The 21,542-nt window shown below is 36.2% G+C and overlaps 3 protein-coding genes across 7 annotated transcripts in view; 1 reads left to right on the top strand and 2 right to left on the bottom strand.

Annotated features, from left to right (window-relative positions):
• Positions 1 to 7,574, bottom strand: part of MFS17 (Major Facilitator Superfamily Transporter 17) — a 34,809-nt gene extending 27,235 nt beyond the window's left edge. For 2 of the 3 annotated variants that reach the window (XM_087344275.1, XM_087344278.1), the window contains exon 1: positions 6,003 to 6,130. The gene's annotated coding sequence lies outside the window, so the exon portion shown is untranslated. Of the gene's footprint in view, positions 1 to 6,002; positions 6,131 to 7,460 lie in introns of those variants that run through there. The other variant, XM_087344276.1, reaches the window with a different exon arrangement.
• On the top strand, positions 907 to 7,935 carry NaPi-T (Na[+]-dependent inorganic phosphate cotransporter). 2 transcript variants are annotated; one of them, XM_087344274.1, is made up of 10 exons: positions 907 to 1,033; positions 1,437 to 1,666; positions 2,174 to 2,404; positions 3,740 to 3,824; positions 4,119 to 4,345; positions 5,212 to 5,358; positions 5,481 to 5,613; positions 5,966 to 6,121; positions 7,071 to 7,156; positions 7,463 to 7,935. In XM_087344274.1, the coding sequence occupies exons 1-10, from the start codon at positions 1,027 to 1,029 to the stop codon at positions 7,706 to 7,708; spliced, it is 1,548 nt and encodes a 515-aa protein (XP_087200400.1). In that variant the 5' UTR covers positions 907 to 1,026; the 3' UTR covers positions 7,709 to 7,935. The 2 variants fall into 2 exon arrangements, with proteins under 2 accessions (XP_087200400.1, XP_021917199.2); XM_022061507.2 differs by lacking the exon at positions 907 to 1,033 and having other exon boundaries at positions 7,463 to 7,727; positions 7,832 to 7,935.
• Positions 7,936 to 9,704: 1,769 nt separating this feature from the next.
• LOC110828633 (mitochondrial potassium channel ATP-binding subunit) lies at positions 9,705 to 20,733 on the bottom strand. Of its 2 annotated transcripts, none has more exons than XM_022061504.2 (14): positions 20,329 to 20,733; positions 19,788 to 20,142; positions 18,627 to 18,785; positions 17,654 to 17,799; positions 17,468 to 17,543; positions 17,214 to 17,354; positions 16,884 to 17,042; positions 15,518 to 15,556; positions 14,526 to 14,645; positions 13,989 to 14,092; positions 13,066 to 13,240; positions 11,789 to 11,967; positions 11,458 to 11,605; positions 9,705 to 10,875 (listed from the first exon to the last, which is right to left on the bottom strand). In XM_022061504.2, the coding sequence occupies exons 1-14, from the start codon at positions 20,376 to 20,378 to the stop codon at positions 10,777 to 10,779; spliced, it is 1,950 nt and encodes a 649-aa protein (XP_021917196.1). In that variant the 5' UTR covers positions 20,379 to 20,733; the 3' UTR covers positions 9,705 to 10,776. The 2 variants fall into 2 exon arrangements, with proteins under 2 accessions (XP_021917196.1, XP_021917195.1); XM_022061503.2 differs by having other exon boundaries at positions 15,518 to 15,721; positions 20,329 to 20,728.
• Between the last annotated feature and the right edge of the window lie 809 nt (positions 20,734 to 21,542).

The raw sequence follows: 21,542 nt of genomic DNA, 5'->3' as shown, positions 1-21,542 counted from the left end.
TCAGCATAAACATCCCTAAACTTGTGATGCACACTGCAAGAGGTCTCTACTGGCTTCACCCAATAGAAGAGTAACAGTAATAATAATTCAAATCCCTCATTTCAGTGTTTGCAAACAGCAAAAGAGTATCTTCTTTATTACGCCATCTCCTTTACAGGAGGTTGGCGACATATTATGAACAGGATCCTTCCATCCTTTTCTCAGACTAGGACCTTTTCATATATGTTTTTTAGGTAGGTGATACAGAAGTGGTTTGCCATTGCCTTCTTCTGTGTGTATGGAGTAATAGTTGGGATGCCACGGAGAAACCGGGGAAGCCCCAGAGGAAAACTCCCTGTTGCCTAGACCACAGCCTTGCCCAACACAAGTTATAAATTCGGGCACCGCCGGGAATCGGATCCGGGACCCCAGGCAAAAGAGTATACAAAACTAAAATTAAACAATTAAAATACCATCTTTAAAACAGAGTGTGTTACATGGTCATAGGTGGTTACTGGGTGAAAATTAGCGAGTGAGTAAAACCCACAATTTCTGTACTACTCTTCCATAAAGAGAACAGAAAAGTCAAGTGACCAATTGGCCAGAAATGTGTTAATATGAATGCGCCTCTCATTCCTTGTGTGGTAAATACAATTCATACATTTCAGGTACAGACCAAATCCATGTATATAGATGTAGTTATAAAATGAGAATTAAAGATGGTAATGCAAATTATATAATATTTGCCATTATTACCTATACTTAGTATTTACACTCACGGTTCTATGTGAAATTAGAACTGTTGCTGTGCTGAATTGTCACTAATAAATTATTTCCCCTTGAACACAGTTCTTAATTACGCACGCAAATAAAGTTAAAACAACAAAGACAAACAATAGCGTCTTGTTGACGTGAATCCTGATAAGAGACCCAATTCACAGTACTTGTTTTGTCTGAAGGCAGTACGCAAGCAATTCACCATGATCTTGTGAAAAATACAATTCTAATTTTGTTTCACTCCATCACATCCATTACTCTCATAGAAACATGGCAGGTAATGTGATACATAATACCGGTCCTAATCGTTCAAGAATTTGTATTTTATTCACAGTCTAAATTAAAACTATTTTTAAGAGTTTTATGAGATGAGTGGGGTGTGCGGTATGCATGAGAAAATTGAAAAATACAACATTTCAGTAAGTAAACTTCAAGAAAACAGACCATTTAGGGGACAGTATTGTCAAATCAGTGAAATCTAGAAGGGTGACAAGAAATACATACTGAATTTTAGTGCAGAAATCTCTCAGAAAGCAAAACCAAAGAAGGAAATGGGACGAATACATTAAGACCGATGTTATGAGGTTGTGAGGATGCGAGGTATGTGAAAATCGTGGAACTTTTGGTTCTGCTACCAGACATTACTTGGACAGATTTTCTTGCTTGTTCACTGTTCACAGGATGCATGCCAGAGCGGGACATCCTGTGGTACTTGGTATTCACAGGCTTCGCAGTTAATTATGTGTTCAGACTGAATGTCAATATTGGCATTGTATCTATGGTGAAGAGTCGGCCACCAAAACTGGACAATACATCTCATTCTAGTGTGTGCATCCGCTCGCTAACATCACAAAGTTCTTACAATAGTAGCACTAACATCACAACAACAGCACTGCACCTTTCTGATGAGGTAAGCTGCTAAGTAAATCATAAAAAAGTACAGTCACTACGCCTACTGTTTACATAGCATCAAAGTCCATGGTACTTATGAACTACTTTACTTGTTAAAATCCTTCATAAAATGCATGAACCAATTACTGTTTTTATTTATAACACATTATTATCATAACCATAATAATTATATACAAAATTAGTTAAAATCTGGGTTAATTTGACATTTTACAAAAATAGTGTAATTAATGCACATGAAGTAACTCAATTCAAAGTATAATAGATAATTATACAAAAGCAGCTTCACCACGAGTCAGCCATTGTTTCACGTGGTAACGTACAGACCTGTTTGAAGGTATTACTCTAATATTTGACTGGAGGAAAACCACCTAAAACCATGATAAGCGCAAAGTCTCCCAGCCAACCTATCAAATATGAAGCAGGAGTATTATTCAATTCAATTATTATCACTGCATGGTAACATTCATCATCGTAATGATGAGATCGTAAACATGTGTTTTTGCAGTTAAGATATGACTGGGATGAGAAGCAGCAAAGTTTAATTCTTGGCAGTTTCTTCTGGTTGTTCTGGGTTACCCAAGTACCTGGCGGAATGTTAGCACAGCGCTATGGCACAAAACTGGTATTTGGACTTGCAAATGGTGTCCCATGCTTGCTTTCTTTCCTCATTCCGCTATGTGCAAGACTGGATTATCGAGCTCTCGTTTTCATTAGAGCACTTCAAGGATTCATTGCTGTAAGTATGGTTCCTCAAAGAACCATTTTTTCCAGGATATTTCAGTACAGAAGAATAACACTTTACAGCCTCATGGCATCAATGTCTTATCCTACACCCTTAGAGTAAGTTAGTAATTTAATTAGTAGTGCAAGACAGCACAGCAAAATTACATATAATACGTAAGATTTGAGGTTTTCACAGCGGTGAGTATGAAGATTTCTGTCTTCTGGGTTGTTGCGCTGTGTAGTCTGGTCGATGTTTACCAACGTTTCAGAGGTCATACTGCCTCCGTCATCAGGGCGATTCTTAGTATGAAGATTTCTGTCTTCTGGGTTGTTGCTCTGTGTAGTCTGGTCGATGTTTACCAACGTTTCAGAGGTCATACTGCCTCCATCATCATCGCCCTGATGATGGAGGCAGTATGACCTCTGAAACATTGGTTGACATCGACCAGACTACACAGCGCAACAACCCAGAAGACAGAAATCTACATATAATACCTTTTCACATTTTAATTGACAATTTTTTTGGGTCTGTTCCAAGATTAAATGGAAAGGAAAAAGTGAGATTTCAGATTCTCACAGCAGCAAATATGAAGGTGGCTGTCTTCGAGGGTGTTGCACCACGTAGTCTTGTATAAACTTAACGGCATTTCAGAGGTGCTTAATACCTTCATCATCACTTTGATCGTCGAAGCAGTAAACATACTGAAACATCTGTCTGCTTCTACCAGACAGTTATATATAATCACAAGTTATCAGCCAAACAGCTCTGTCAATAAAGTGAATTAAAACAGCCAGTGTACATGTCATGCCATTTGAGAACAAAGTGTTGAGGAGAATATTTGGGCTTAACAAATACAAACGGAAAGAATTACTGTATATATCGAAGAGCTTCATATTACATATGTTTTGCCTAATGCCACTTGGTGATTTGATGAAGATGATATTGACATATAATGTAGCATGGAGAAATGAAGCATACAACATTTTAGTTCCAAAACCTTATTACAAGAGACCACCTGGAAGATATAGGGATATATGGGAAGGTAATGTTATCATAGATGTTAGAGAAATTGGTTGTGACAATGTGGAATGAATTCAAATGGCTAACTTCAGGGTCCAGCTTTTGTAAACATGGTGATAAACCTTCTCATTAAAGAAACTGCATCACGGAGATTGCAAGTGTGTATTACTGTAAATCATAAGTAATTATGACTTTATATATAAAACACATATTAATAAAAGGAACGCCTGACAAATGGAAGTTGTTATCAATATAGGTGTGCTTTCTTACAGACCTGAAGTATAAAATAATATATATTAAATAAAATACAAGATTTTTTTATCATAGGGAACAACATGGCCTGCAATGCATCACTTGGCAGCAAACTGGATTCCACCAAATGAACGCAGTAAATTCGTCACAGCTTACATGGGTACGCTAAACAAAAACTAGATCTAAGGTATTTTTAACTGCTTTCCGTATTTTATAACACACTACAGATGTTATGGTATCATGTCTATCTGCGTCTGTGACTGAGTTGTTTCACGATTTTGCAATAGTCCTTCCAGATAAATGTTGGAACGGTACATTAAAATCCACAACATGTTCTATCCACATCCATCCCATTTCATCAATCAATCAACCTACCATAATACTACATAACACACGCATTTGAAAAAGTACCATTACATAATCTAAAATAATCAATCAATCTCATCACTTTCAGGTAGTTCTATAGGAGCTGCCATAACCTATCCCCTCTTTGGTCTTCTCATCAACTGGTTTGACTGGCCAGCAATTTACCATGTAACTGGCGTGGTTGGAATAATATGGTTCATCGCGTGGTGGCTTCTGGTATATGACAGCCCTGCGCATCATCCACGCATCTCTGAGAAGGAAAAGACTTATATCCTGAACAAACTAGGAAAGACTGTCACTGATGAGAAGACACGTGTAAGGACTCAATTTTTTTGTGCACCTTGCACCCATTGTAATTTTTAAGGAAAAGCGAAGTTTTCTGTGTACCTAGCCATCAATCACTGAAAACATGCAGAGGAAGGAGAGGTAAAGTTTCATCCATTCTTAACACTGGCAATAGATGAATGTGAGTGGTCAGCTTCAGGCTTCAGCTAACATTTTATTTGCAGCGAGAAAGTTGTGGGGACAGTGCCACAGCAGAAAAAACTTGTCCCTATTAGGAATCAAGCCCAGGATTTCAAATACACATCCAACTACTTTCCTGACTGAGCTATCTTGGCTCACCCCATAGAAAATAATTTCCCAATACCCTACTTTGATGGGTAAGGGTTCTTACCATTTGCAGAACCTTTGCGTGATGAGGTTTCCTCAGTTTACAATTCTGATAAACTTAATCAAATCTAATCCATAAGACATCAACTGATTCATCATTATCACTATTATCATCATGTAATTCCAAATTAATAGAAACTTTAACAGCATTCTGCAGTGATATTTTTTTAAAGCACCCCGGCAAATTGTGGAACAGCTGCCGTGAAGAGAGCTTACGTGTTATTAGTCGACAAACTCTGCAACCCAAGTCCCATTCGGTTTGACTCTTACTGCTGTATTCGAACTGCAAAATAACTTATTCACTCAGATGTGTTATATCCCGTGATGAAATTCAACATGCGAGATACACATTGGACAACATTGTATGTTACAACTCATAAATTTCTAAAAATATTCTTATATTGAATTTACAACTGATGGAAAAACTGGAGTCAGTAACCGAGCAGATATATATTTTCTGATGACATATTTTTGTCACTATAATGGGTAGTGATATTTCTCTTTTCAAGTTACCAACCCCTTGGAAAAAAATTTTACTATCGAGACCTGTGTGGATGAATATTCTGGCACAATGGGGAAACATCTGGGGATTGTTCACCCTGATGACCCAGGCCCCAACATACTTTAAACAAATTCATGGCTGGGACATCCGAATGGTGAGTAATATTATCCTGCCTGTTCGGCCTTCCGATGTGTCTTCTATGTTCAATAAAACGTTATATGCAACACACTTTTAAATTTAAATTTACAGGTACTTTCATTTGTTTATGTTTTTCAGACAGGTTTCCTCTCAGGAATGCCCCATTTGGTTCGTGTGTTCTTAGCAATTCTGATGTCAATTCTTGGAGACTACCTGCTGAGAAATGATTTCATGTCACGCACTAATGTTCGAAAGATGGCTGCTGCTGCATGTATGTATGCATAATTCCTGTTGATTCAGTGAGTGGGGAACCTTAACACTATATAAAAATAACCACAGAAATTATATAGGTTCTTTGTAATTATTAGAGCACTGACATCCAGAAAGAAATAATAAATGTTCACAGGCTTTGGTATTATCAATTTAAATCTTCAGGTTCTGCTGCCAGAAAATTAATTTCCTTCGGTAAATCTGTTTTTTGTGTTCATGCCCCAAAGTGACTCTGTAAAGTGACTGGTCCCAGTGTTAGAATCTCATCATGCCCAATATTGTACTCATTCCCAAGTATCTGCAAAGTCTGATGCATATTTATTTCCTTATTTCATTATTTGATATTCTTTCAGGTTGCATCGGCCAGGGATTTTTCATGCTTGGACTTGCCTTCTCAGGTTGTAATGCCACAGCAGCCATTGTATACTCAACAGTAGCAACTGGAATGAGTGGCGCTGTGTCTACAGGCCCCCTTGCAAGCTTCATTGATATCAGCCCAAACTTTGCAAGTGAGTTCCTCAGTCTGCCAAAAGCAACAGAACAGTCGTTATATTGTTCAGAAAAGCATACACAATGTTTTGGAACAAATAAATAATAAATTTTAACAATGCTTCTTCCATAGCCCAGCTTTGTATTCTTTACATAGTTGACGTCTACTTTCAAATTTATTTTCTTTAAGTACTTTGTGCAGGAGCTGGGATAGCTCAGTCAGTATAGTGACTGGCTACGGGCTGGATGACTGGGGTTCGATCCCCGACAGGGGCAGAGGATTTTTCCTCTAGCCTCTGCGTCCAGACCAGCTCTGGGGCCCAGCCAGCCTCCTGTCCAATGGGTACCCATCTGGTGCCGAGGTCAAGAAAGAGTAGGAGCTATACCTCCAATCCCTCGAAATGACCTACATGGAGTGTAGCGGGGCAGAAAAAAAACTTACTTTGTGCTGATTGTCCTATCCTAAGCTGCCACAACTGTACTTTCTGTTAATCACTTAATCTGTCTGAACTTCAGCCAATGATATGACCTTTCCTTATCCACAACTTTTTATATAAGCTATATGAAAATTGTTCATGTATCCTTTTTCTTTTCATTTTCCTTTTATATTCATAACTGTTGTGTTTCTTATTTTCTTAGTTTAACTTTGAAAGGTTTCCTTAAATTTGTTAACTGTTTGCAGCAATGTTAAGTTTGTGTTACGTAGGTGTGTCCTTACAATTTGTATCAGTAAATTATCTTTATTTTCTACATATTCCACCAATGTAATAATTTATGCTATGTTGGCTCCTTCCACCTGCATAAATCCTCTTCCTCCCTCTTTTCTGGATACATGTAAGTGGTAAATGTCTGCTTTTGGGTGATGCTGTCTACAAACTGTTAGCTTTTTTTTTCATTTTATTGTTGTCTTCTTTTATTATGTTATTATTATTATTATTGTTACTATTTCTACTGTTGTTGTTGTTGCAGGTATTATGTTGGGAATAAGCAATATGATAAGTGTTATTCCAGGATTTATATCACCAATCATTGTTGGTTACCTCACATTTCAAAATGTAAGTACCAGAGTTTTAATTTATTAATTTAATTACTCATCTTAATCAGACTATCATTTACCTTCAGGTTTTGTAAGCTAACTTTGTACTCATTTATAATTTGCAATTTTTTGGTGCATGCTACATGTTCAACTCCTTGTATTCTTCCCAATAACCACCCTAACAATATTAGGGAAAAATACATACTATAATGATCCTCATATTATAATTTTCTCTAGTCATCTCTCTTTGGTAAAAATATCCCCCTCAGTATTTCATTCTTAGACGTGCTCAATGTTGTCCTAAAAATTCTTATTGGACTTACAGCAAACTGTAGAACAATGGCAGTTGGTATTCATCATATCAACAATAATGCTGCTGGTACCAGGAATCCTCTATATACTTTTGTCATCGTCTGAGCTACAGGAGTGGAATTCACCCGCTGAAAAGAAACACATTGATGAACTTCAAAAATTGCACCCACATCAAAACATAGACAAAACAGTAAAACAAGAAACACAATATGTTGCAGAAAAGGAGACTCATCACAAGGGAGAAAAAACAGAAAAGTAAAATGACAATCATCTACCTGGTACAATCTTTATGGCGTATTATGCTTCAACATTACAGTAATCTGTGATATGAAAACCTGTTTGAGACTGCTCTTGAACTTTCTCATGAAACTTTTGTTTTCAGGTTTAAATTATAACAGTCATTTACTGTTTACTGAAGAAAACTGTATCAAGCAGTGAAGTTGTTCTGTGACACTACTAGAAGTAATAAAATTCAAAATAAGGAAATGGACTAATTACATCCATAACATGTCTGAAAATTAACAAGGATTAATGTCAAACCAGTATTTCTAGGAGAATTTCTCTGGTACAAAAAATAAAGAGTGAAGGCTAATGGAAAATTACCACTAATAAATGGAAACCAAAAACAAAAACTGAATAGAAAATTGTTCTCACTTCATACAATTGTGTTCCATACTGTGTTTCCTGAAACTTATTTGAACACAATCACAAATAAGCAGAAATTAAGTCTGGTTGTCCGTTAAATACATGCAGAATGCTTTAATGCCCTCAGAAATACGTGGGTTCTGTATTCATAATGAGTGTCTCTAGCTTCATTGCTGGCAATGGAGATAGATAGCATTTTCTCCGGAACGTCGACATCTACCTAGTGTACTCGGAATTGCAAACTAAATTAATCACAATTACCAGGTACCAAATTACTTGACTTACCATACTGTTTCAACACAAACCAATTACAAAAAGCAAATGATCGTAGATTTTCAACGGAACGGCCGGGCTAATTTGCCCTTCCACGTACAGGCGACGACGGCCCGGTGTTTTCGGAGAACTTCTGTATCAGGATATTACGAAAGGTGAGAAGGTAAACATGCTTCCTAATTTTTAACATCATTATTTTCATAGCAGCGGCAAGGAAGCGGAAGCACAAGCAGTACCATAACATGTCATCATAAATATTTTCATACCTGTGGCAGGAACGTAAATGTTATTTTGAACATCTTTATTTTCATTACAGTTGCAGGGAAACGAAAATAACCTTAGTTACAATTACCTCTACCTCCTCCAATGTCCTAATCCTTTGATAAAAAGATCGTCATTTTCTTTGTCGCTCAGGGCGTGCAGCATGGTGTTCCGTGCCGATGGTGCATGGGTTGGCTCTATTGTAGGCTCTCAGATAGTACCATTGCATTTCTCAAGGTACTACCACTCAGAATCCAATGTATTTCTCGAGAAACACTCATTATGAATAAATTTATTTTCCGAGATAATCTCACTTGGATTACTGTATATATTCTTCAAGCCACTCTCAGTAAGAAAATGCGTATTTCTCACAACACATTACCTAAGAATGCAATATTTCTTGAGATACTTATTACAAATGCAGCATCCATGTATTTCGTACTGGAAGATTGGCAGCATGTAACTAGTTGTCACGAAGTCCCCACTCCAACATGAATGCCAACTGCAAGATTGTCATCTTGTCTACTTGCTGTATGGTCTTTAATACTAGCATTGTCTGCAGACATTTTGAAGTGCAACATTAGAAAAATCAAGAATGGACTTGAACTAATGAACACAAAGAGTAACGTTAATTTGTTATTTGTATGGTGGTTCTGGTTTCTTAAAATCAGACATATGATTTCCACTTACCATTCTCCTGTATCCATTTTCTATGTGGAATGAAGGTCTAAAACTGAATATGTATATACTGAACCTTTACTTAGAGCTTGTAAATGTGAAAAATCATGGGAAGGGGGTATATGTTTAAATCAATTTCAAAGTGCTTACTGCCTTAATCACCAGGGTGCCCTGATGATGGAGGTAGTATTATTCACCTCTGAAACATTGGTAAATTTATACCAGTCTATATGACACAATATCCATGAAAAAAACCAAACTGTTTTGTTTTCCAGTCCACATATTTTTTCATATAATTAATAAAGAACAAAATTATTAAAGCTGCATGTAAAATTAACCTCAAAGTTAAAAATATCGAAACTTGTTCACAAAAATCTCTTGTAAATGAGAAGCCAAAAAAATTGGAAGAGGACATGTTTATTTCTACATGGCTGTATCACCACAAATAAAATATAGTACAGTAATTTAATTCATAATATAGGCTGTAAGATATCTAAAAAATATGACCATAGAAACTGTAAAATGTTGTGTAGTGACAAAATACATATTAAAAGACATTTTTAGAAACGAATTGGAATTTTTAAAACCTGATACAGTGTCATTAAATAGGACTTATTCTGATTATATGTTCATCAGTCTTCAACACACAAGATGAACTGAATTCTGGAGAAATCAAACTCATTTTTCATAATATGGAGAAGGAAAATTTTGGCAGAGGTTATAATTACATATCTTCTACATGTATTTTAAATATGGTACTATGTCAGTGTACTGTTGATTGTGGTGTCCCTAGCAACCATGCCAATATGTACAACTACATACTGTATATTATAATTTATAACATGTTTTCAGTGTCTCCTGAAAAACTGAGTGACTCAAACATAGATGGCAATGGCTGTCTTCTAGGTTGTAGCCCTGTGTAGTCTGGCAGAAGTTTATCAATGTTTCTGAGGTCCTCACTTCCTCCATCATCACGGCCTCCAGACTACATGGCACTACAACCCAGAAGACAGCCATCTTCGGACTCACCACCGTTAAAACCCAATCCTACAAATATAAATGGTTTTTAAAGAAAGTCAATGATATTCTGCACCTCAATACTTGATTAAGTGTAATTTCAGAGCCTGCAAATATTGCTCCCATATCAAAATAAAACATTGTATCCTAATGTCCCTTATTTTACATTAAAAGTTTTTACAAGTTTTGAGATTTGAGGTTCTGACAGCATTGAAGCTGTGAATTGTGGTCTTCTGGGTAGTGACACTGTGAGGCCTTGTAGGTGGTTACCAACATTTTGAAGGAATGTTATCACCTCCATGTTCACGGTCACATGACATTATGGCCCTGAAGAGAACTTAAAATCTCAAAGAGCTGGTAAGCTGCTAAATACACAGACAATAAAAAATTACCTACATTAAGAACAATAGTATATTACTAGTAAATAGTATATTCACTGTACACAACATTGGTTTAGCCTAAAGCCCGAGATATATTTTCTGACATTTCTTGCTGCCTAATCAAATTCCAATAGAAGCCCCTCTGTACTTTCAGGAAGTCATGAGTGCCCATCTGAAAACAGAAGACAAACAGGTGTTATTTCAGGATATATACAGTACGTTAAATAACAAGAAGCATAACAAAGTTTGCTCTTTGTTCAGTGATTTAATAAAATGGGTTTGACATGCAGCATGCATGGGAGAAACAGTCAGTATGTACAAATTTTTGTTTGGAAGGGAACAGTAAATGGTATTATTAGGAGGATCTTGTTATGGTAAAAGTAAATTAGTCTGTGATGCTTTATTAAGGACTGCACAATGAAGTGTACAGGGGAGCAAAAGTATAGCTACATTAACTTTTGACATCAGCACTAGATGAAGTCATGTGATCAACTTCATGCCCCATCTGCAGTTAATAGTGTATTCATATTTTATATGAAGACGATGAATCAAATTATATTATAAATCATGAGAATAGTTTCGAACTGTACTGCTAAAAGTTTTAATTAAATATTCTCAAACTGTATTCAGCTGAATGACTGAAATGAGTTGATTACTATTGACTGAAAGCATAGCTCTTGCCTTTAAAACAATCACACTGCAGGCTCATTTTTTTTTTGTATAAAAACCATACATACACCGCAATTTGTCTCACCTCCACTACAACACCGTTGTGAAGCACCACGATCATATCTGCATTTTGGACCGTACTGAGTCTATGGGCGATAACCAGAACAGTTCGACCTTTGCTCACATTGTCCAGAGAAGTCTGCACAATCTTCTCTGACTCAGCATCAAGAGCACTGCAAGAAAATACGCTAATAAAACAAACAAACTTTCGGGTCATGAAAATCTGAAATTTACAAAACATTTTTGGAGGCCGTAAGCACCTCTGAAATATCAGTCAACTTCTACGGCACAACATCTCAGAACGCTGTCATCTTCAACTGCAAAATGTAAAATACTGTATTGATGGCTGTAAATACCTGGTAGCTTCATCCAGTATCAAGATGGAAGGGTTTTTCAGAAGAGCTCTTGCAATGGCAATGCGCTGTTTTTGTCCTCCTGACACTGTTACACCCCTTTCACCAACCAATGTGGAATAACCTTCTGGAAAATTCTGGATAAATTCATCTGCGTTTGCCAATTTTGCTGCCTCTATGACCTGCAGAAAGGAAATGAATTTAACCAAGAATTTCCTGAAAGGTGAAAACCCCATAGTATTATTGTATGAACACTGTGCATGGAAACATTCGAAGATTTGAGGTTCATTTCTCTAAAACACTTATGTCAGTAAACAATGATTCATTATACAGCAGTCATGATAGCCGGCTGGTAGACTGATTTGAACCAAGGCCCTCCCAATACAAAACAAGAGTGATGACCACTTGGCCTCGACATTTCGTTTTAATGACATCACTGATATGGTATCAAATAATATAACATGAAGAACATGAACGGTGAGGGGGTTAGGATGTAGAAGGAAATGATCATGGACTATATTAAGGTTTCTACAGAAGATAATGTAATAAATCATGAACAATTTCAGATAGGGCAGATGATGACCTACCAAGATGTGAACCAAGCACCTTCCAAATCAATTGTAGAGCACTATCCATGTGCCAGTCATTTCTGTGATCCAGAGTCTATTATTTATTTGTTTGTTGATTTTGTTATTCAATTATGCTGTATTGACTGCTGATGAGTAACATTGAATGTGACTTTGAATGATGACTCAAAATGACGATGAGGAAGGAAAGTAGGAGAAAACAGTTAAAACTTATTTTAAGACAAATTCCTTGAAACATCCTGGATAAAAATCACAAAACCCTCAGACTACAATCAAAGAGTAATGCTGGTTAAGTATGGCATTTGGATCTTAGGTAGGTGTTTGGTTCTTAGGCAACATCTAAACACCATTATCTGGCATTTGCACACCTCACATCAGCAAGTCATTTATAGAGGACATTGTAAAAAAACATAAGTGGGTCATAGATTACACAATATTAACAATGTAGTGCCTCAAAAATATGTTCGCAAGAAACTTACTTACAAATTTAACTTGGGAGGACAATGAAATTATTGCATAATAAATAAAAGAGTTGTTAAACTGTTCTGATATATTACATAATTTATAAAATTAAATGTGATAGGGACCATGACACACCAAAGTCACAACCACAAACTTGATTATCAATACATAAGATTACAAACAAAGTCTGTAGTGGAGTAAAAGCGACATGTCATGGGAAAATGGTTGTACCTCGCTATCCGAAGCACTGGGTTTCCCATAACGTATGTTCTCCATGACGCTGCTAGCAAATAACACTGGTTCTTGATTTATGAACCCGATACAATTTCCCCGCAACCAAGAAGGGTCCAGCTCACGAATGTCAACACCACTGACAGTGACAGAACCTTCGTCAACATCATAAAACCTGAAGAAGAAAGATGCAAAAAACGAAACAAGTGAGGGGAAAATTCTGAGCACTTAATCACTACATCTCATCAAGGTGAGAGTGAAATGGATTACATAAATATGAGTTAGGAGGGACATGGAAGCAGTCATGACCTATTTTACGGTATTACTGAAGAATTCTTATTAAGACACTGAGAGAAACTATGACAGCTTGGGTCAAGATAACTGGCCTCTGATCTCTGAACTGATCTTGGGAATAAATTTATATTTGTTTGCTTAATATTTTATTTAACAACGCTATACGAACTGTAGAATTATGTGGTGTGGAATGAAAAGTGGTATGGTAAAATGGTGAGCTGGAACGGATGTAGGAACAATAACCGTGTACTCTATCTGTTAATTCTAGAAGACTAAGTTAATGATATTTGACTGCCAAGTCTATTCCAAAAGTGCAAGTGTCAACTTTTATTAGTTTGATATTCTGACTTGTACTTTTTGTCACTAAACGCCTTTATACTGCTTTAAGTCCAGAGCCACACACTTAGGACTTTGGGCGACAAAACTGGAAATAGGGCAAATTTCTCTTCTAGAACAACAGCTTTCCCCACTAATAATTATTCCAACAAAAATCTTCGCACATCTAATAGTGACGTCTGTGACTGACAAAAGTGGGTCATAATAATAAAATGGTTTAAAACCTTCACTCCCAATATATCTTTATTCATGAGAATTAATTATATTACGATGCAGTTAGAGTTACAACATGCCTTTCCAGAAGAGCTGCAACTGTTGATTTCCCGTTGCCTGATGATCCTACAATGGCGACTGTCTTTCCAGCAGGGATGTGAAGGTTAAAGTTCTTCAGCACAACCTGTTGAGAAGTATTAAACATCAGCTCACAAGTACAAAACTCAAACACAGTTATTGTTGCTTAGAATCTCACAATTTTAATTCCAGGTTTATATTTTTATTTATATGTATCTTATAAAGAAGACTTTGTCTGTGGCCTGTTTAAAAACATGTCATAATATTTCATGTAACAGAAAACATTTCAAAATATCTGGCAATAGGGATTGATTGGGTCTTCCTACATAAGAAGCAGGAGTGATAATTTCCTTTTATGTACAACGGAAGCTGTCAACAGATAGGTAACTTGCCTGTAGCCAACACGCAACTAAAATTACTAATGTAGGATTTGAGGTTTTCATGGTGGCGAGTCTTAAAATTAAAAGAAACAGACGGATTAAGTCACAGCCACACAATCAATTCCTTCAGCATGAGCTGTTCACGCTGCCTGAACTCACCTGTTGTGGTCTTGTAGGATACGCAAACGTAACATCGTTGAATGAAACATCTCCTATCAGAGAGTGGTGTGGAATCTTCTTACCTCCTGTTACAGGCATTGATGATTCTAAGTTAATGAACTGAAACAATCCAATAAGACAACTTTAAGTCACACGGTTTTCTCTGTCAAAATAAGTAATACTGGCATGACTGGGATGGATACTTTGTTATTTAACAACACTCGTCATCCGCAGAGATTATGTTGCATAAATGAAATGGAAAGTTATAATGGCGAGCAGCCTAAGAAAGCGCGAAGATATGATTATGACGTATTTCATGGTAATGTTCGAGCATTTGGCTGGAGAGACTATAGGAAACAATAAAATATAAGTTGGAACATCTAATTAACCAAATCCAAAATTTCCATGGGGTACCTTTTGAACATACACATACAAAAAAAATGTAGAGTGAATGATAGTTACTTTTATTTAAAAGCTTCTAAATGTACAGAATACTAGCAGAAATTATGAAATATATGGGAACAAACAATGTTTCTCTGTCCCTACTAAAATCTTGTAAACCGTGGGCTACAAAACAATAATGTTTATTTTCTAAAGTATTCATTAAAGAAGCATAATGTTGAAAGACCAACATCATCTATAAAGTACTTATCAAACAGTTTCACTTTTTTATGCCATGCAGGAGAGAAAAATTTGATAGCAATGACAATGTTTATTTTTGCATACATGGTTCATAAAAGATAAAGGTATCATCTAACATCAGATCAGCCACATGGCAGTTCATAATTTTTGCACTAACACTCTAAACCACCTGTCACATGGGAGAAGAAGAGATCGAAGTACTTATAGTAATAATTATTAAAAAAAAAGGGAGCAGGTATCAATGGTTGTAGCACAGTGTTAAGTAATACTTACACAGAAAACATAATTATGCCACTATTGGGTAGGAATATTTTAACATGAGATATCTGCCGTCATTTAGTCGTACTTACTTCAAAGACCCTTGCTCCTGCCCCTAGTCCTTTCACCATCTGACCAAACAACAGAGAAAGCTGTGTAAGAGAGCGCTGAATTGTTTGTGTGGCCACAAGGAATGACATTAGATCACCAGGCGACACCTGGCGGTTTGATACCAAGTACCCTCCTAAATACAGAGTTGCTAGAACCATCCCATTGAGAAACAGGTTTGTTCCTGCCTGAAAGAAGAAAATGCTACATATTTTATTGTAAATAAATATGGATTACAATATGTAATATTACTGGGGGATATTGGGAACGACCCGTTCTTCAAATGCCTGAGCACTGCAGGTCCCAACTTTACATTGGCTCGATCTATAGACATTCCGTAGGACTCCTTGGACGAGGGATCGGCCCATCACAAGGCCACTACCTGTACACAGCACAGCGCAACACAGAAAAATGTGGACAAACATCCATGGTTTGAGTGGGATTCGAACCAATGGTCCCAGCGACCAGGCGGCACAAGGCCCACGCCTCAGACCGCGCGGCCACTGCGGACCCCATATGTAATTTTACAGGGTGTAATGGCAGTGAGTATGAAGACGCTGTCTTCTGAGTTGAGATATTCACAGAAACTGACCAACATTTCAGAAGTGCTCACTGCCTCCATCTTCCTAACTAAAGAGGCAATAAGAAAGATTTTCTTGTTTGGGAAGTAAGATTACAAAGACACTCTGGAATTCTGGGGAATAATATACTGTATTGTATTATTCGGAAGTGGAAAATGCCAGAAAACATACAAAACATTTTTCTTACAAGACACATGGAGTTCAAACATGGCATGGACTATAAGAATAGAAGCATATTACAGGCAGCAGATATGGAGATTCTAAGGAGTATTAAAAATTTAAAAAGTGGGGGTAAAATCGAAAACCAGGACATTATATGAGTTGAAAGCAGTAACACTACAAGAAAAGTGGTATGGATTATGCCATATACATATGTAAACCAAATTCCTCTGAAAGAATCAAAAATTAAGACAAATAAATGATCATTAGCGAGATGAAGTGTAAAAACATAGGAAAATAGAATAAATGTGTGAACACAGATACAAGATTCCTGGAGAGAGACAACTGAAGAAGACTTTGTCATATCAAGACCTACTCCCATGGAAATGTTGATGATGATGATATAACCATATCAACAATATTTAACAACTACAGTGGCATATGTATGGATGGGAGGATAATATTAAAATGTATCTTATGGAAATAAGTTGTGAAGGCTCAGAATATGCTCTAAAAATTGGGTTTTGTGAACACAGTTATAAACGTTCTTGACCGAGTGAGAAATGAATACACTTTTAAAGACAAAACCATGCAATTAGTTAGTCAGCACCTGAAACAGTCCAATACCAAAACCCAAATGTTGGTTCAGGTGACTCGCTTCATCACATTGTTGGCGGAATAACTCGCACTCTTGACTTTCCATGGCAAAAGCTCGTACCGTGCGAACATTGCTGATGGCTTCTTCACCTACGCTGGTTGCCTTAGCAGCCTGAAATAAGCGAGAAACAAATGGCTGGCAAATTAGCTCATCATCACCCAAAAGACTAATGAATTTCTACCTCATATTTGTTTATCACGAGCCAATAAAATTATTATACTTCTATAGAGTTTCATTGCATACAGCTTTTATTATGCTGTATGATGTTATTATTAAAAGTACCTGGGCCTGCGCATCTCGCGATAGCTTGCGCAGCATTGAACCTAACACAGTTCCTGTTACGATGACTGTTGGGACAATTAAAAGCATCGTCCAGGTCATCTGTGGTGAAATAAGGAAGAGTGATGCACCACAACCAATTATCTATAAAAGTGAAACAAAAACTACTGGTACCAGAGTATCCTTACAAGATAATGGTTCAATAGACAAAAATGAAACCTGTATGTACTGTAAGTACCTAAAGTATTCCTTCTTACCTGCGCAATACTCCGTAATCCCTGTGAAATGCAGAGCTTGAATGCACTTTTAAAATCTTGGATATCAGAGGTCAGCCTTAGAACAAAAGTTCACATACAAACCATATTTAAAGTACAAGTATATACGTTCGAACACCCCATAACACCATATCATACATCTGTATATGTCTGAAACATCATAGTTACCTATTAACCAACTCTCCTGTTCTTTGTCGATCAAAAAAAGCAATATCTTGTTTCATGATGGACTCAAACAACTCCTGCTTCAATTGGGTTGCTACTTTCTCGCCTACACATGACAAAATGTAGATGTACATGAAAGTGAAGCAAGCCTATATAAAAAAGAAATTAAGATGTAGTGTTTTTAATTATGTTCAAAGTGCAAACACACACAAAGTGTAGTTCACACTTCTGAGTACAAATAAATATTTTTACGACAGACCTGAATAATAATAAAAAATAAGAATTTAGATGGCAACATTCACAGCCTTTTTCATGGTAGCATCATGGCATTCCTCAGGAACACAACAAGGAAATGCAGTCGGGATAGCTAGTGTCCTGGGCAAGATCTGAAATGAACACACATCTTAAAGAGTTCCCAATGAAGGTCGAGGAAGAGGGAAAGCAGACGAAGAGATTTATGTTCTTAATAATTCTTTCTCAACTGCAGAGTTCAGACAGTGTCAAACAGGAACATAAATGTGAATTAGGAATTGGGAAAAATAACTATGAAAGTGGTTATGGTACATCTGAAGGTTCTATACCAGTAACTGAATAAAACCACAGAACGCCTAATTCATCACATCAGGATTTTGCAGATCAGAATGAAATGAGACCACGAGAAGTAAAAATGCTTGTCACGTAACTGCTTCATTAAGACTTTACAATCCTTTTATTTTATACATAAAGAGGAAGTTAGGTTAATCATATTATCTATTTACTTTACACAAAAAATCTAAGGTTTTCACACTTCAGCGAATTTTGATTGGATCTTCTCAATTAAGATGCCGTATACTCTTGTAGACTGTTACTTGCAAGACTAAGCAGTGCCATAACCCAAAAGATGACAATTCACGTTTGGCTTAAACTTGTCTTTGCAAATACACTTGTCTCAGCCAGGACTAAACATTTCTATAGGTAAAAATTCACAGACTCTCACCTGTGACACATACAAGAAGACCAGGCGAAAGACTGGCAACTTAACTTGTTCTCTAAATAATGCACTACCACCATTCTGTGCAAACTTAGCAACCACATTAATTACACTTCCCAGTAACCGAGGTATTTCAATGTTCAACACAGCAACTACTAACGCCCCCTGTAAAATAAACAAATTCCATTTTACAGGAAAAATGCACAAAATAAAATGCTACTATAACAAAATAACAAATTCAACTCCCCCCCCCCCAGAATAGAGAAAACTGCTGAAAATGTATATGATAAACGCTGTAAATTATAGCTGTACGCACAAATCATATTTTATTAAACTATGTTTCTATTTTATGAATTGTACCAATTTAATCATTCAAACAGTATTAGGAAAATAACGCAGACTGCAAAGCTCCTAATTTTTAATTTTCTCGTACACCCAAATATTGTCATTAATTTTTATTTCTGAAATATCCTTAATTTCAATTGTTCCTAGAAACCAAGTTTCAAACTCAAAAATCATCCTATTTATCTGCATTAGGAAATGAAACTTCAACTTAAGACAAAATGATTTCCCTCATATGAAATATAAATGCCGTACATTAAATGCTAACCACTTATACTCCAGAGTTGTACTGCAGGGCCTCACTGTCTTGGTTCACTCAATATGGACTGCAGTCAATTAAATAATTTATGACTGACCTGTGGTTTTGATGTTAATAAAATAAACAGAAAACTAAGAATATAATAAACTCAAGCAAAGAAGCAATACGAAGCTCTTCACTGATGTTCTTTCATTCACAATATTAAAAATGTCAGCCATAACAATATTAATTTTTCAAATTTTATTATGTGTGTTAATAATTAACTGTATAGCACTAGAACCTGAAGGTTCAACACTGAGCCTGCTGCTCAATACCTCTAACTTCCCTAAGATCCATCATAATGTAACCTCCATCTTCCTCTTGCTCTATAAGAGATTTCCCCACCAAAATTCAAGTTACAAGGTCAATCCATCACATCATACATAATTTCACCATCCAAACAACACTACACATCCTGCATAAATTATTAAGTCCCTCATTAGCTCTCATGCAAAGAGGTTGATTAGCACTAATTTAAACAATACAGTTAATACCATAAACTTATACTTCATGTGCAATAAACATACTGCAATTGCTGCCAACAGATAGTATATGTGCGGCCATAGGAGAGCAAAAAATTTGTTCCAATCAAACTTGGGATCCACTTCAAAATTTTCCTCAAATTTCAGTCCTGATATTCTTGATGTTTGTGATGTGTGGCAGGATGCTAATATGCTACCAGCACATGTCTTCACTCCCCACACTGTTCCAACCCCAAAACATAATTTGTAGAGGAGATAACGAGGTTTCCTGTATCCATTTACGGATAACGGTGGTCTTTTGGTACAGTGGTGTAACGTCTGTGTATCCACTTTTAGGTGTTCTTTTATGAGCCTTAAGGTGGTGGCCAATGGTTTATTGCACCAAACATCTGCAGCATACCTACAATAACAAATAATTACATTTGGAATGCAACATAAATTAACTGCAAGGTGTTGAAAATTATTTTTCACATAATAATCACCATGGTCACAAGAACACATTGCACATTTATAGACGTTTATAATTAACATTACTATAAATAATATATTCCACACCTACATAAATTTTGATTATTTAATTGCTCACCTGCAAAATATGCCATTTGTGGGCTGGTATAATTTCGAAAATCTCCACATAGCATACAAAATTAATTTAAGTAAATGATATTACTATACTCCACTACAAATTACACTCACATAACCTCCAAAGCATTACAACACAAATCAGGCAAGTACGTCGACAACGTAATGCGATATTACCAACATAACCAATATTATTTTCCTGTACAGAATATGTAATAAAACCAGCCCAGTTGAACCATTTTTACAATGAGACTAGGAAGACAATATACGAAAACAAACGGCAAAAATGTCCAAACAAGCAGCGCCGAAGCAAATGTATTTGGTGCCCAGGCGAAATGGCTGCCTTGACTACCTCAGTATTATTCCACAACCAGAAACTGTTTCCAGATTTACATGAATGATGCCTTTGCTACCCTGAAGAAATGCATTAAATAAATAAATTCACATTAAATTTTGACAAAACAAATTTCATGACATTTTGTACTACCAACAAAAGTTATGTTAATCTAGGTGTAGGGTATGAGAATAAAACAATTGAAGAAATAAAAATAAGCTAAATTTCTTAGCCTACAATTTAGCAGTAACGTAAACTGTAAAACACGGATCCAATACATTATTCCTAAACTAATCTCATCATGCTTACTATGAAGACTGTCACATCACTCAAGAAAACAGAAACTTTAAAATTTGTCTACTTTGCTTACTTCCATTCCTACATGTTATATGGAAGTATTTTCTGGGAAAACTCAACAGACATCAAAAAAGTATTTTACATTAGAATAATGGCAGGCACTAAAAGTAGAGCCTCATGTGTGGGGAATTGTTGAATGTAAATAAATTCTATTCCATTCTACTTCATTCTGTATTGGTTTGGTATCATTACAGGAATCAAGTGGTGTCATGGCAATTCTGTGTTATTATGAAAACATGTTTGTACAAAATTTAAATTACTTAGGTCCTACCTACCATTTCAAGCATTTTAGTATTTAATATTTAAATTAATATTTTGGTTTGGAATATACTACCATATTTGGTTAGGTCTTTTTCTCTGTGCTATGCATATGGTAGATTGTATTATGCATTCATATTCCTAAAAGTAAATATAAATTTCTAGCTGGCATTATAGGAGAATTCATTGGGCACGTATTCATTGAAGTATGAAGATTCAGAAATGAGAATATATCATCATAGTTCAATGGAGACAAAATACAAACTTAT

Source organism: Zootermopsis nevadensis, unplaced genomic scaffold (genome assembly GCF_977971745.1).
Source record: "Zootermopsis nevadensis isolate Lab colony 2312 unplaced genomic scaffold, Znev_1.0 Znev_ptg000007l, whole genome shotgun sequence".
Lineage (NCBI taxonomy): Eukaryota > Metazoa > Arthropoda > Insecta > Blattodea > Termopsidae > Zootermopsis > Zootermopsis nevadensis.
Note: the sequence above shows the minus strand (reverse complement) of the source record. Positions and strands in the feature narration are given on the sequence as shown.

Bases quoted from the DNA above. Each gene is read 5' to 3' on its own strand.
- NaPi-T (XM_087344274.1), top strand. The intron at 1,667-2,173 runs GTAAGCTGCTAA...GTGTTTTTGCAG, and splicing joins CACTGCACCTTTCTGATGAG to TTAAGATATGACTGGGATGA. The intron at 6,122-7,070 runs GTGAGTTCCTCA...TTGTTGTTGCAG, and splicing joins TATCAGCCCAAACTTTGCAA to GTATTATGTTGGGAATAAGC.
- LOC110828633 (XM_022061503.2), bottom strand. From the start codon at position 20,378: ATGTGGAGATTTTCGAAATTATACCAGCCCACAAATGGCATATTTTGC. The intron at 20,143-20,328 runs GTGAGCAATTAA...TTGTTATTGTAG, and splicing joins ACAAATGGCATATTTTGCAG to GTATGCTGCAGATGTTTGGT. The intron at 14,093-14,525 runs GTGAGTTCAGGC...ACTTCTCAACAG, and splicing joins ATCCTACAAGACCACAACAG to GTTGTGCTGAAGAACTTTAA.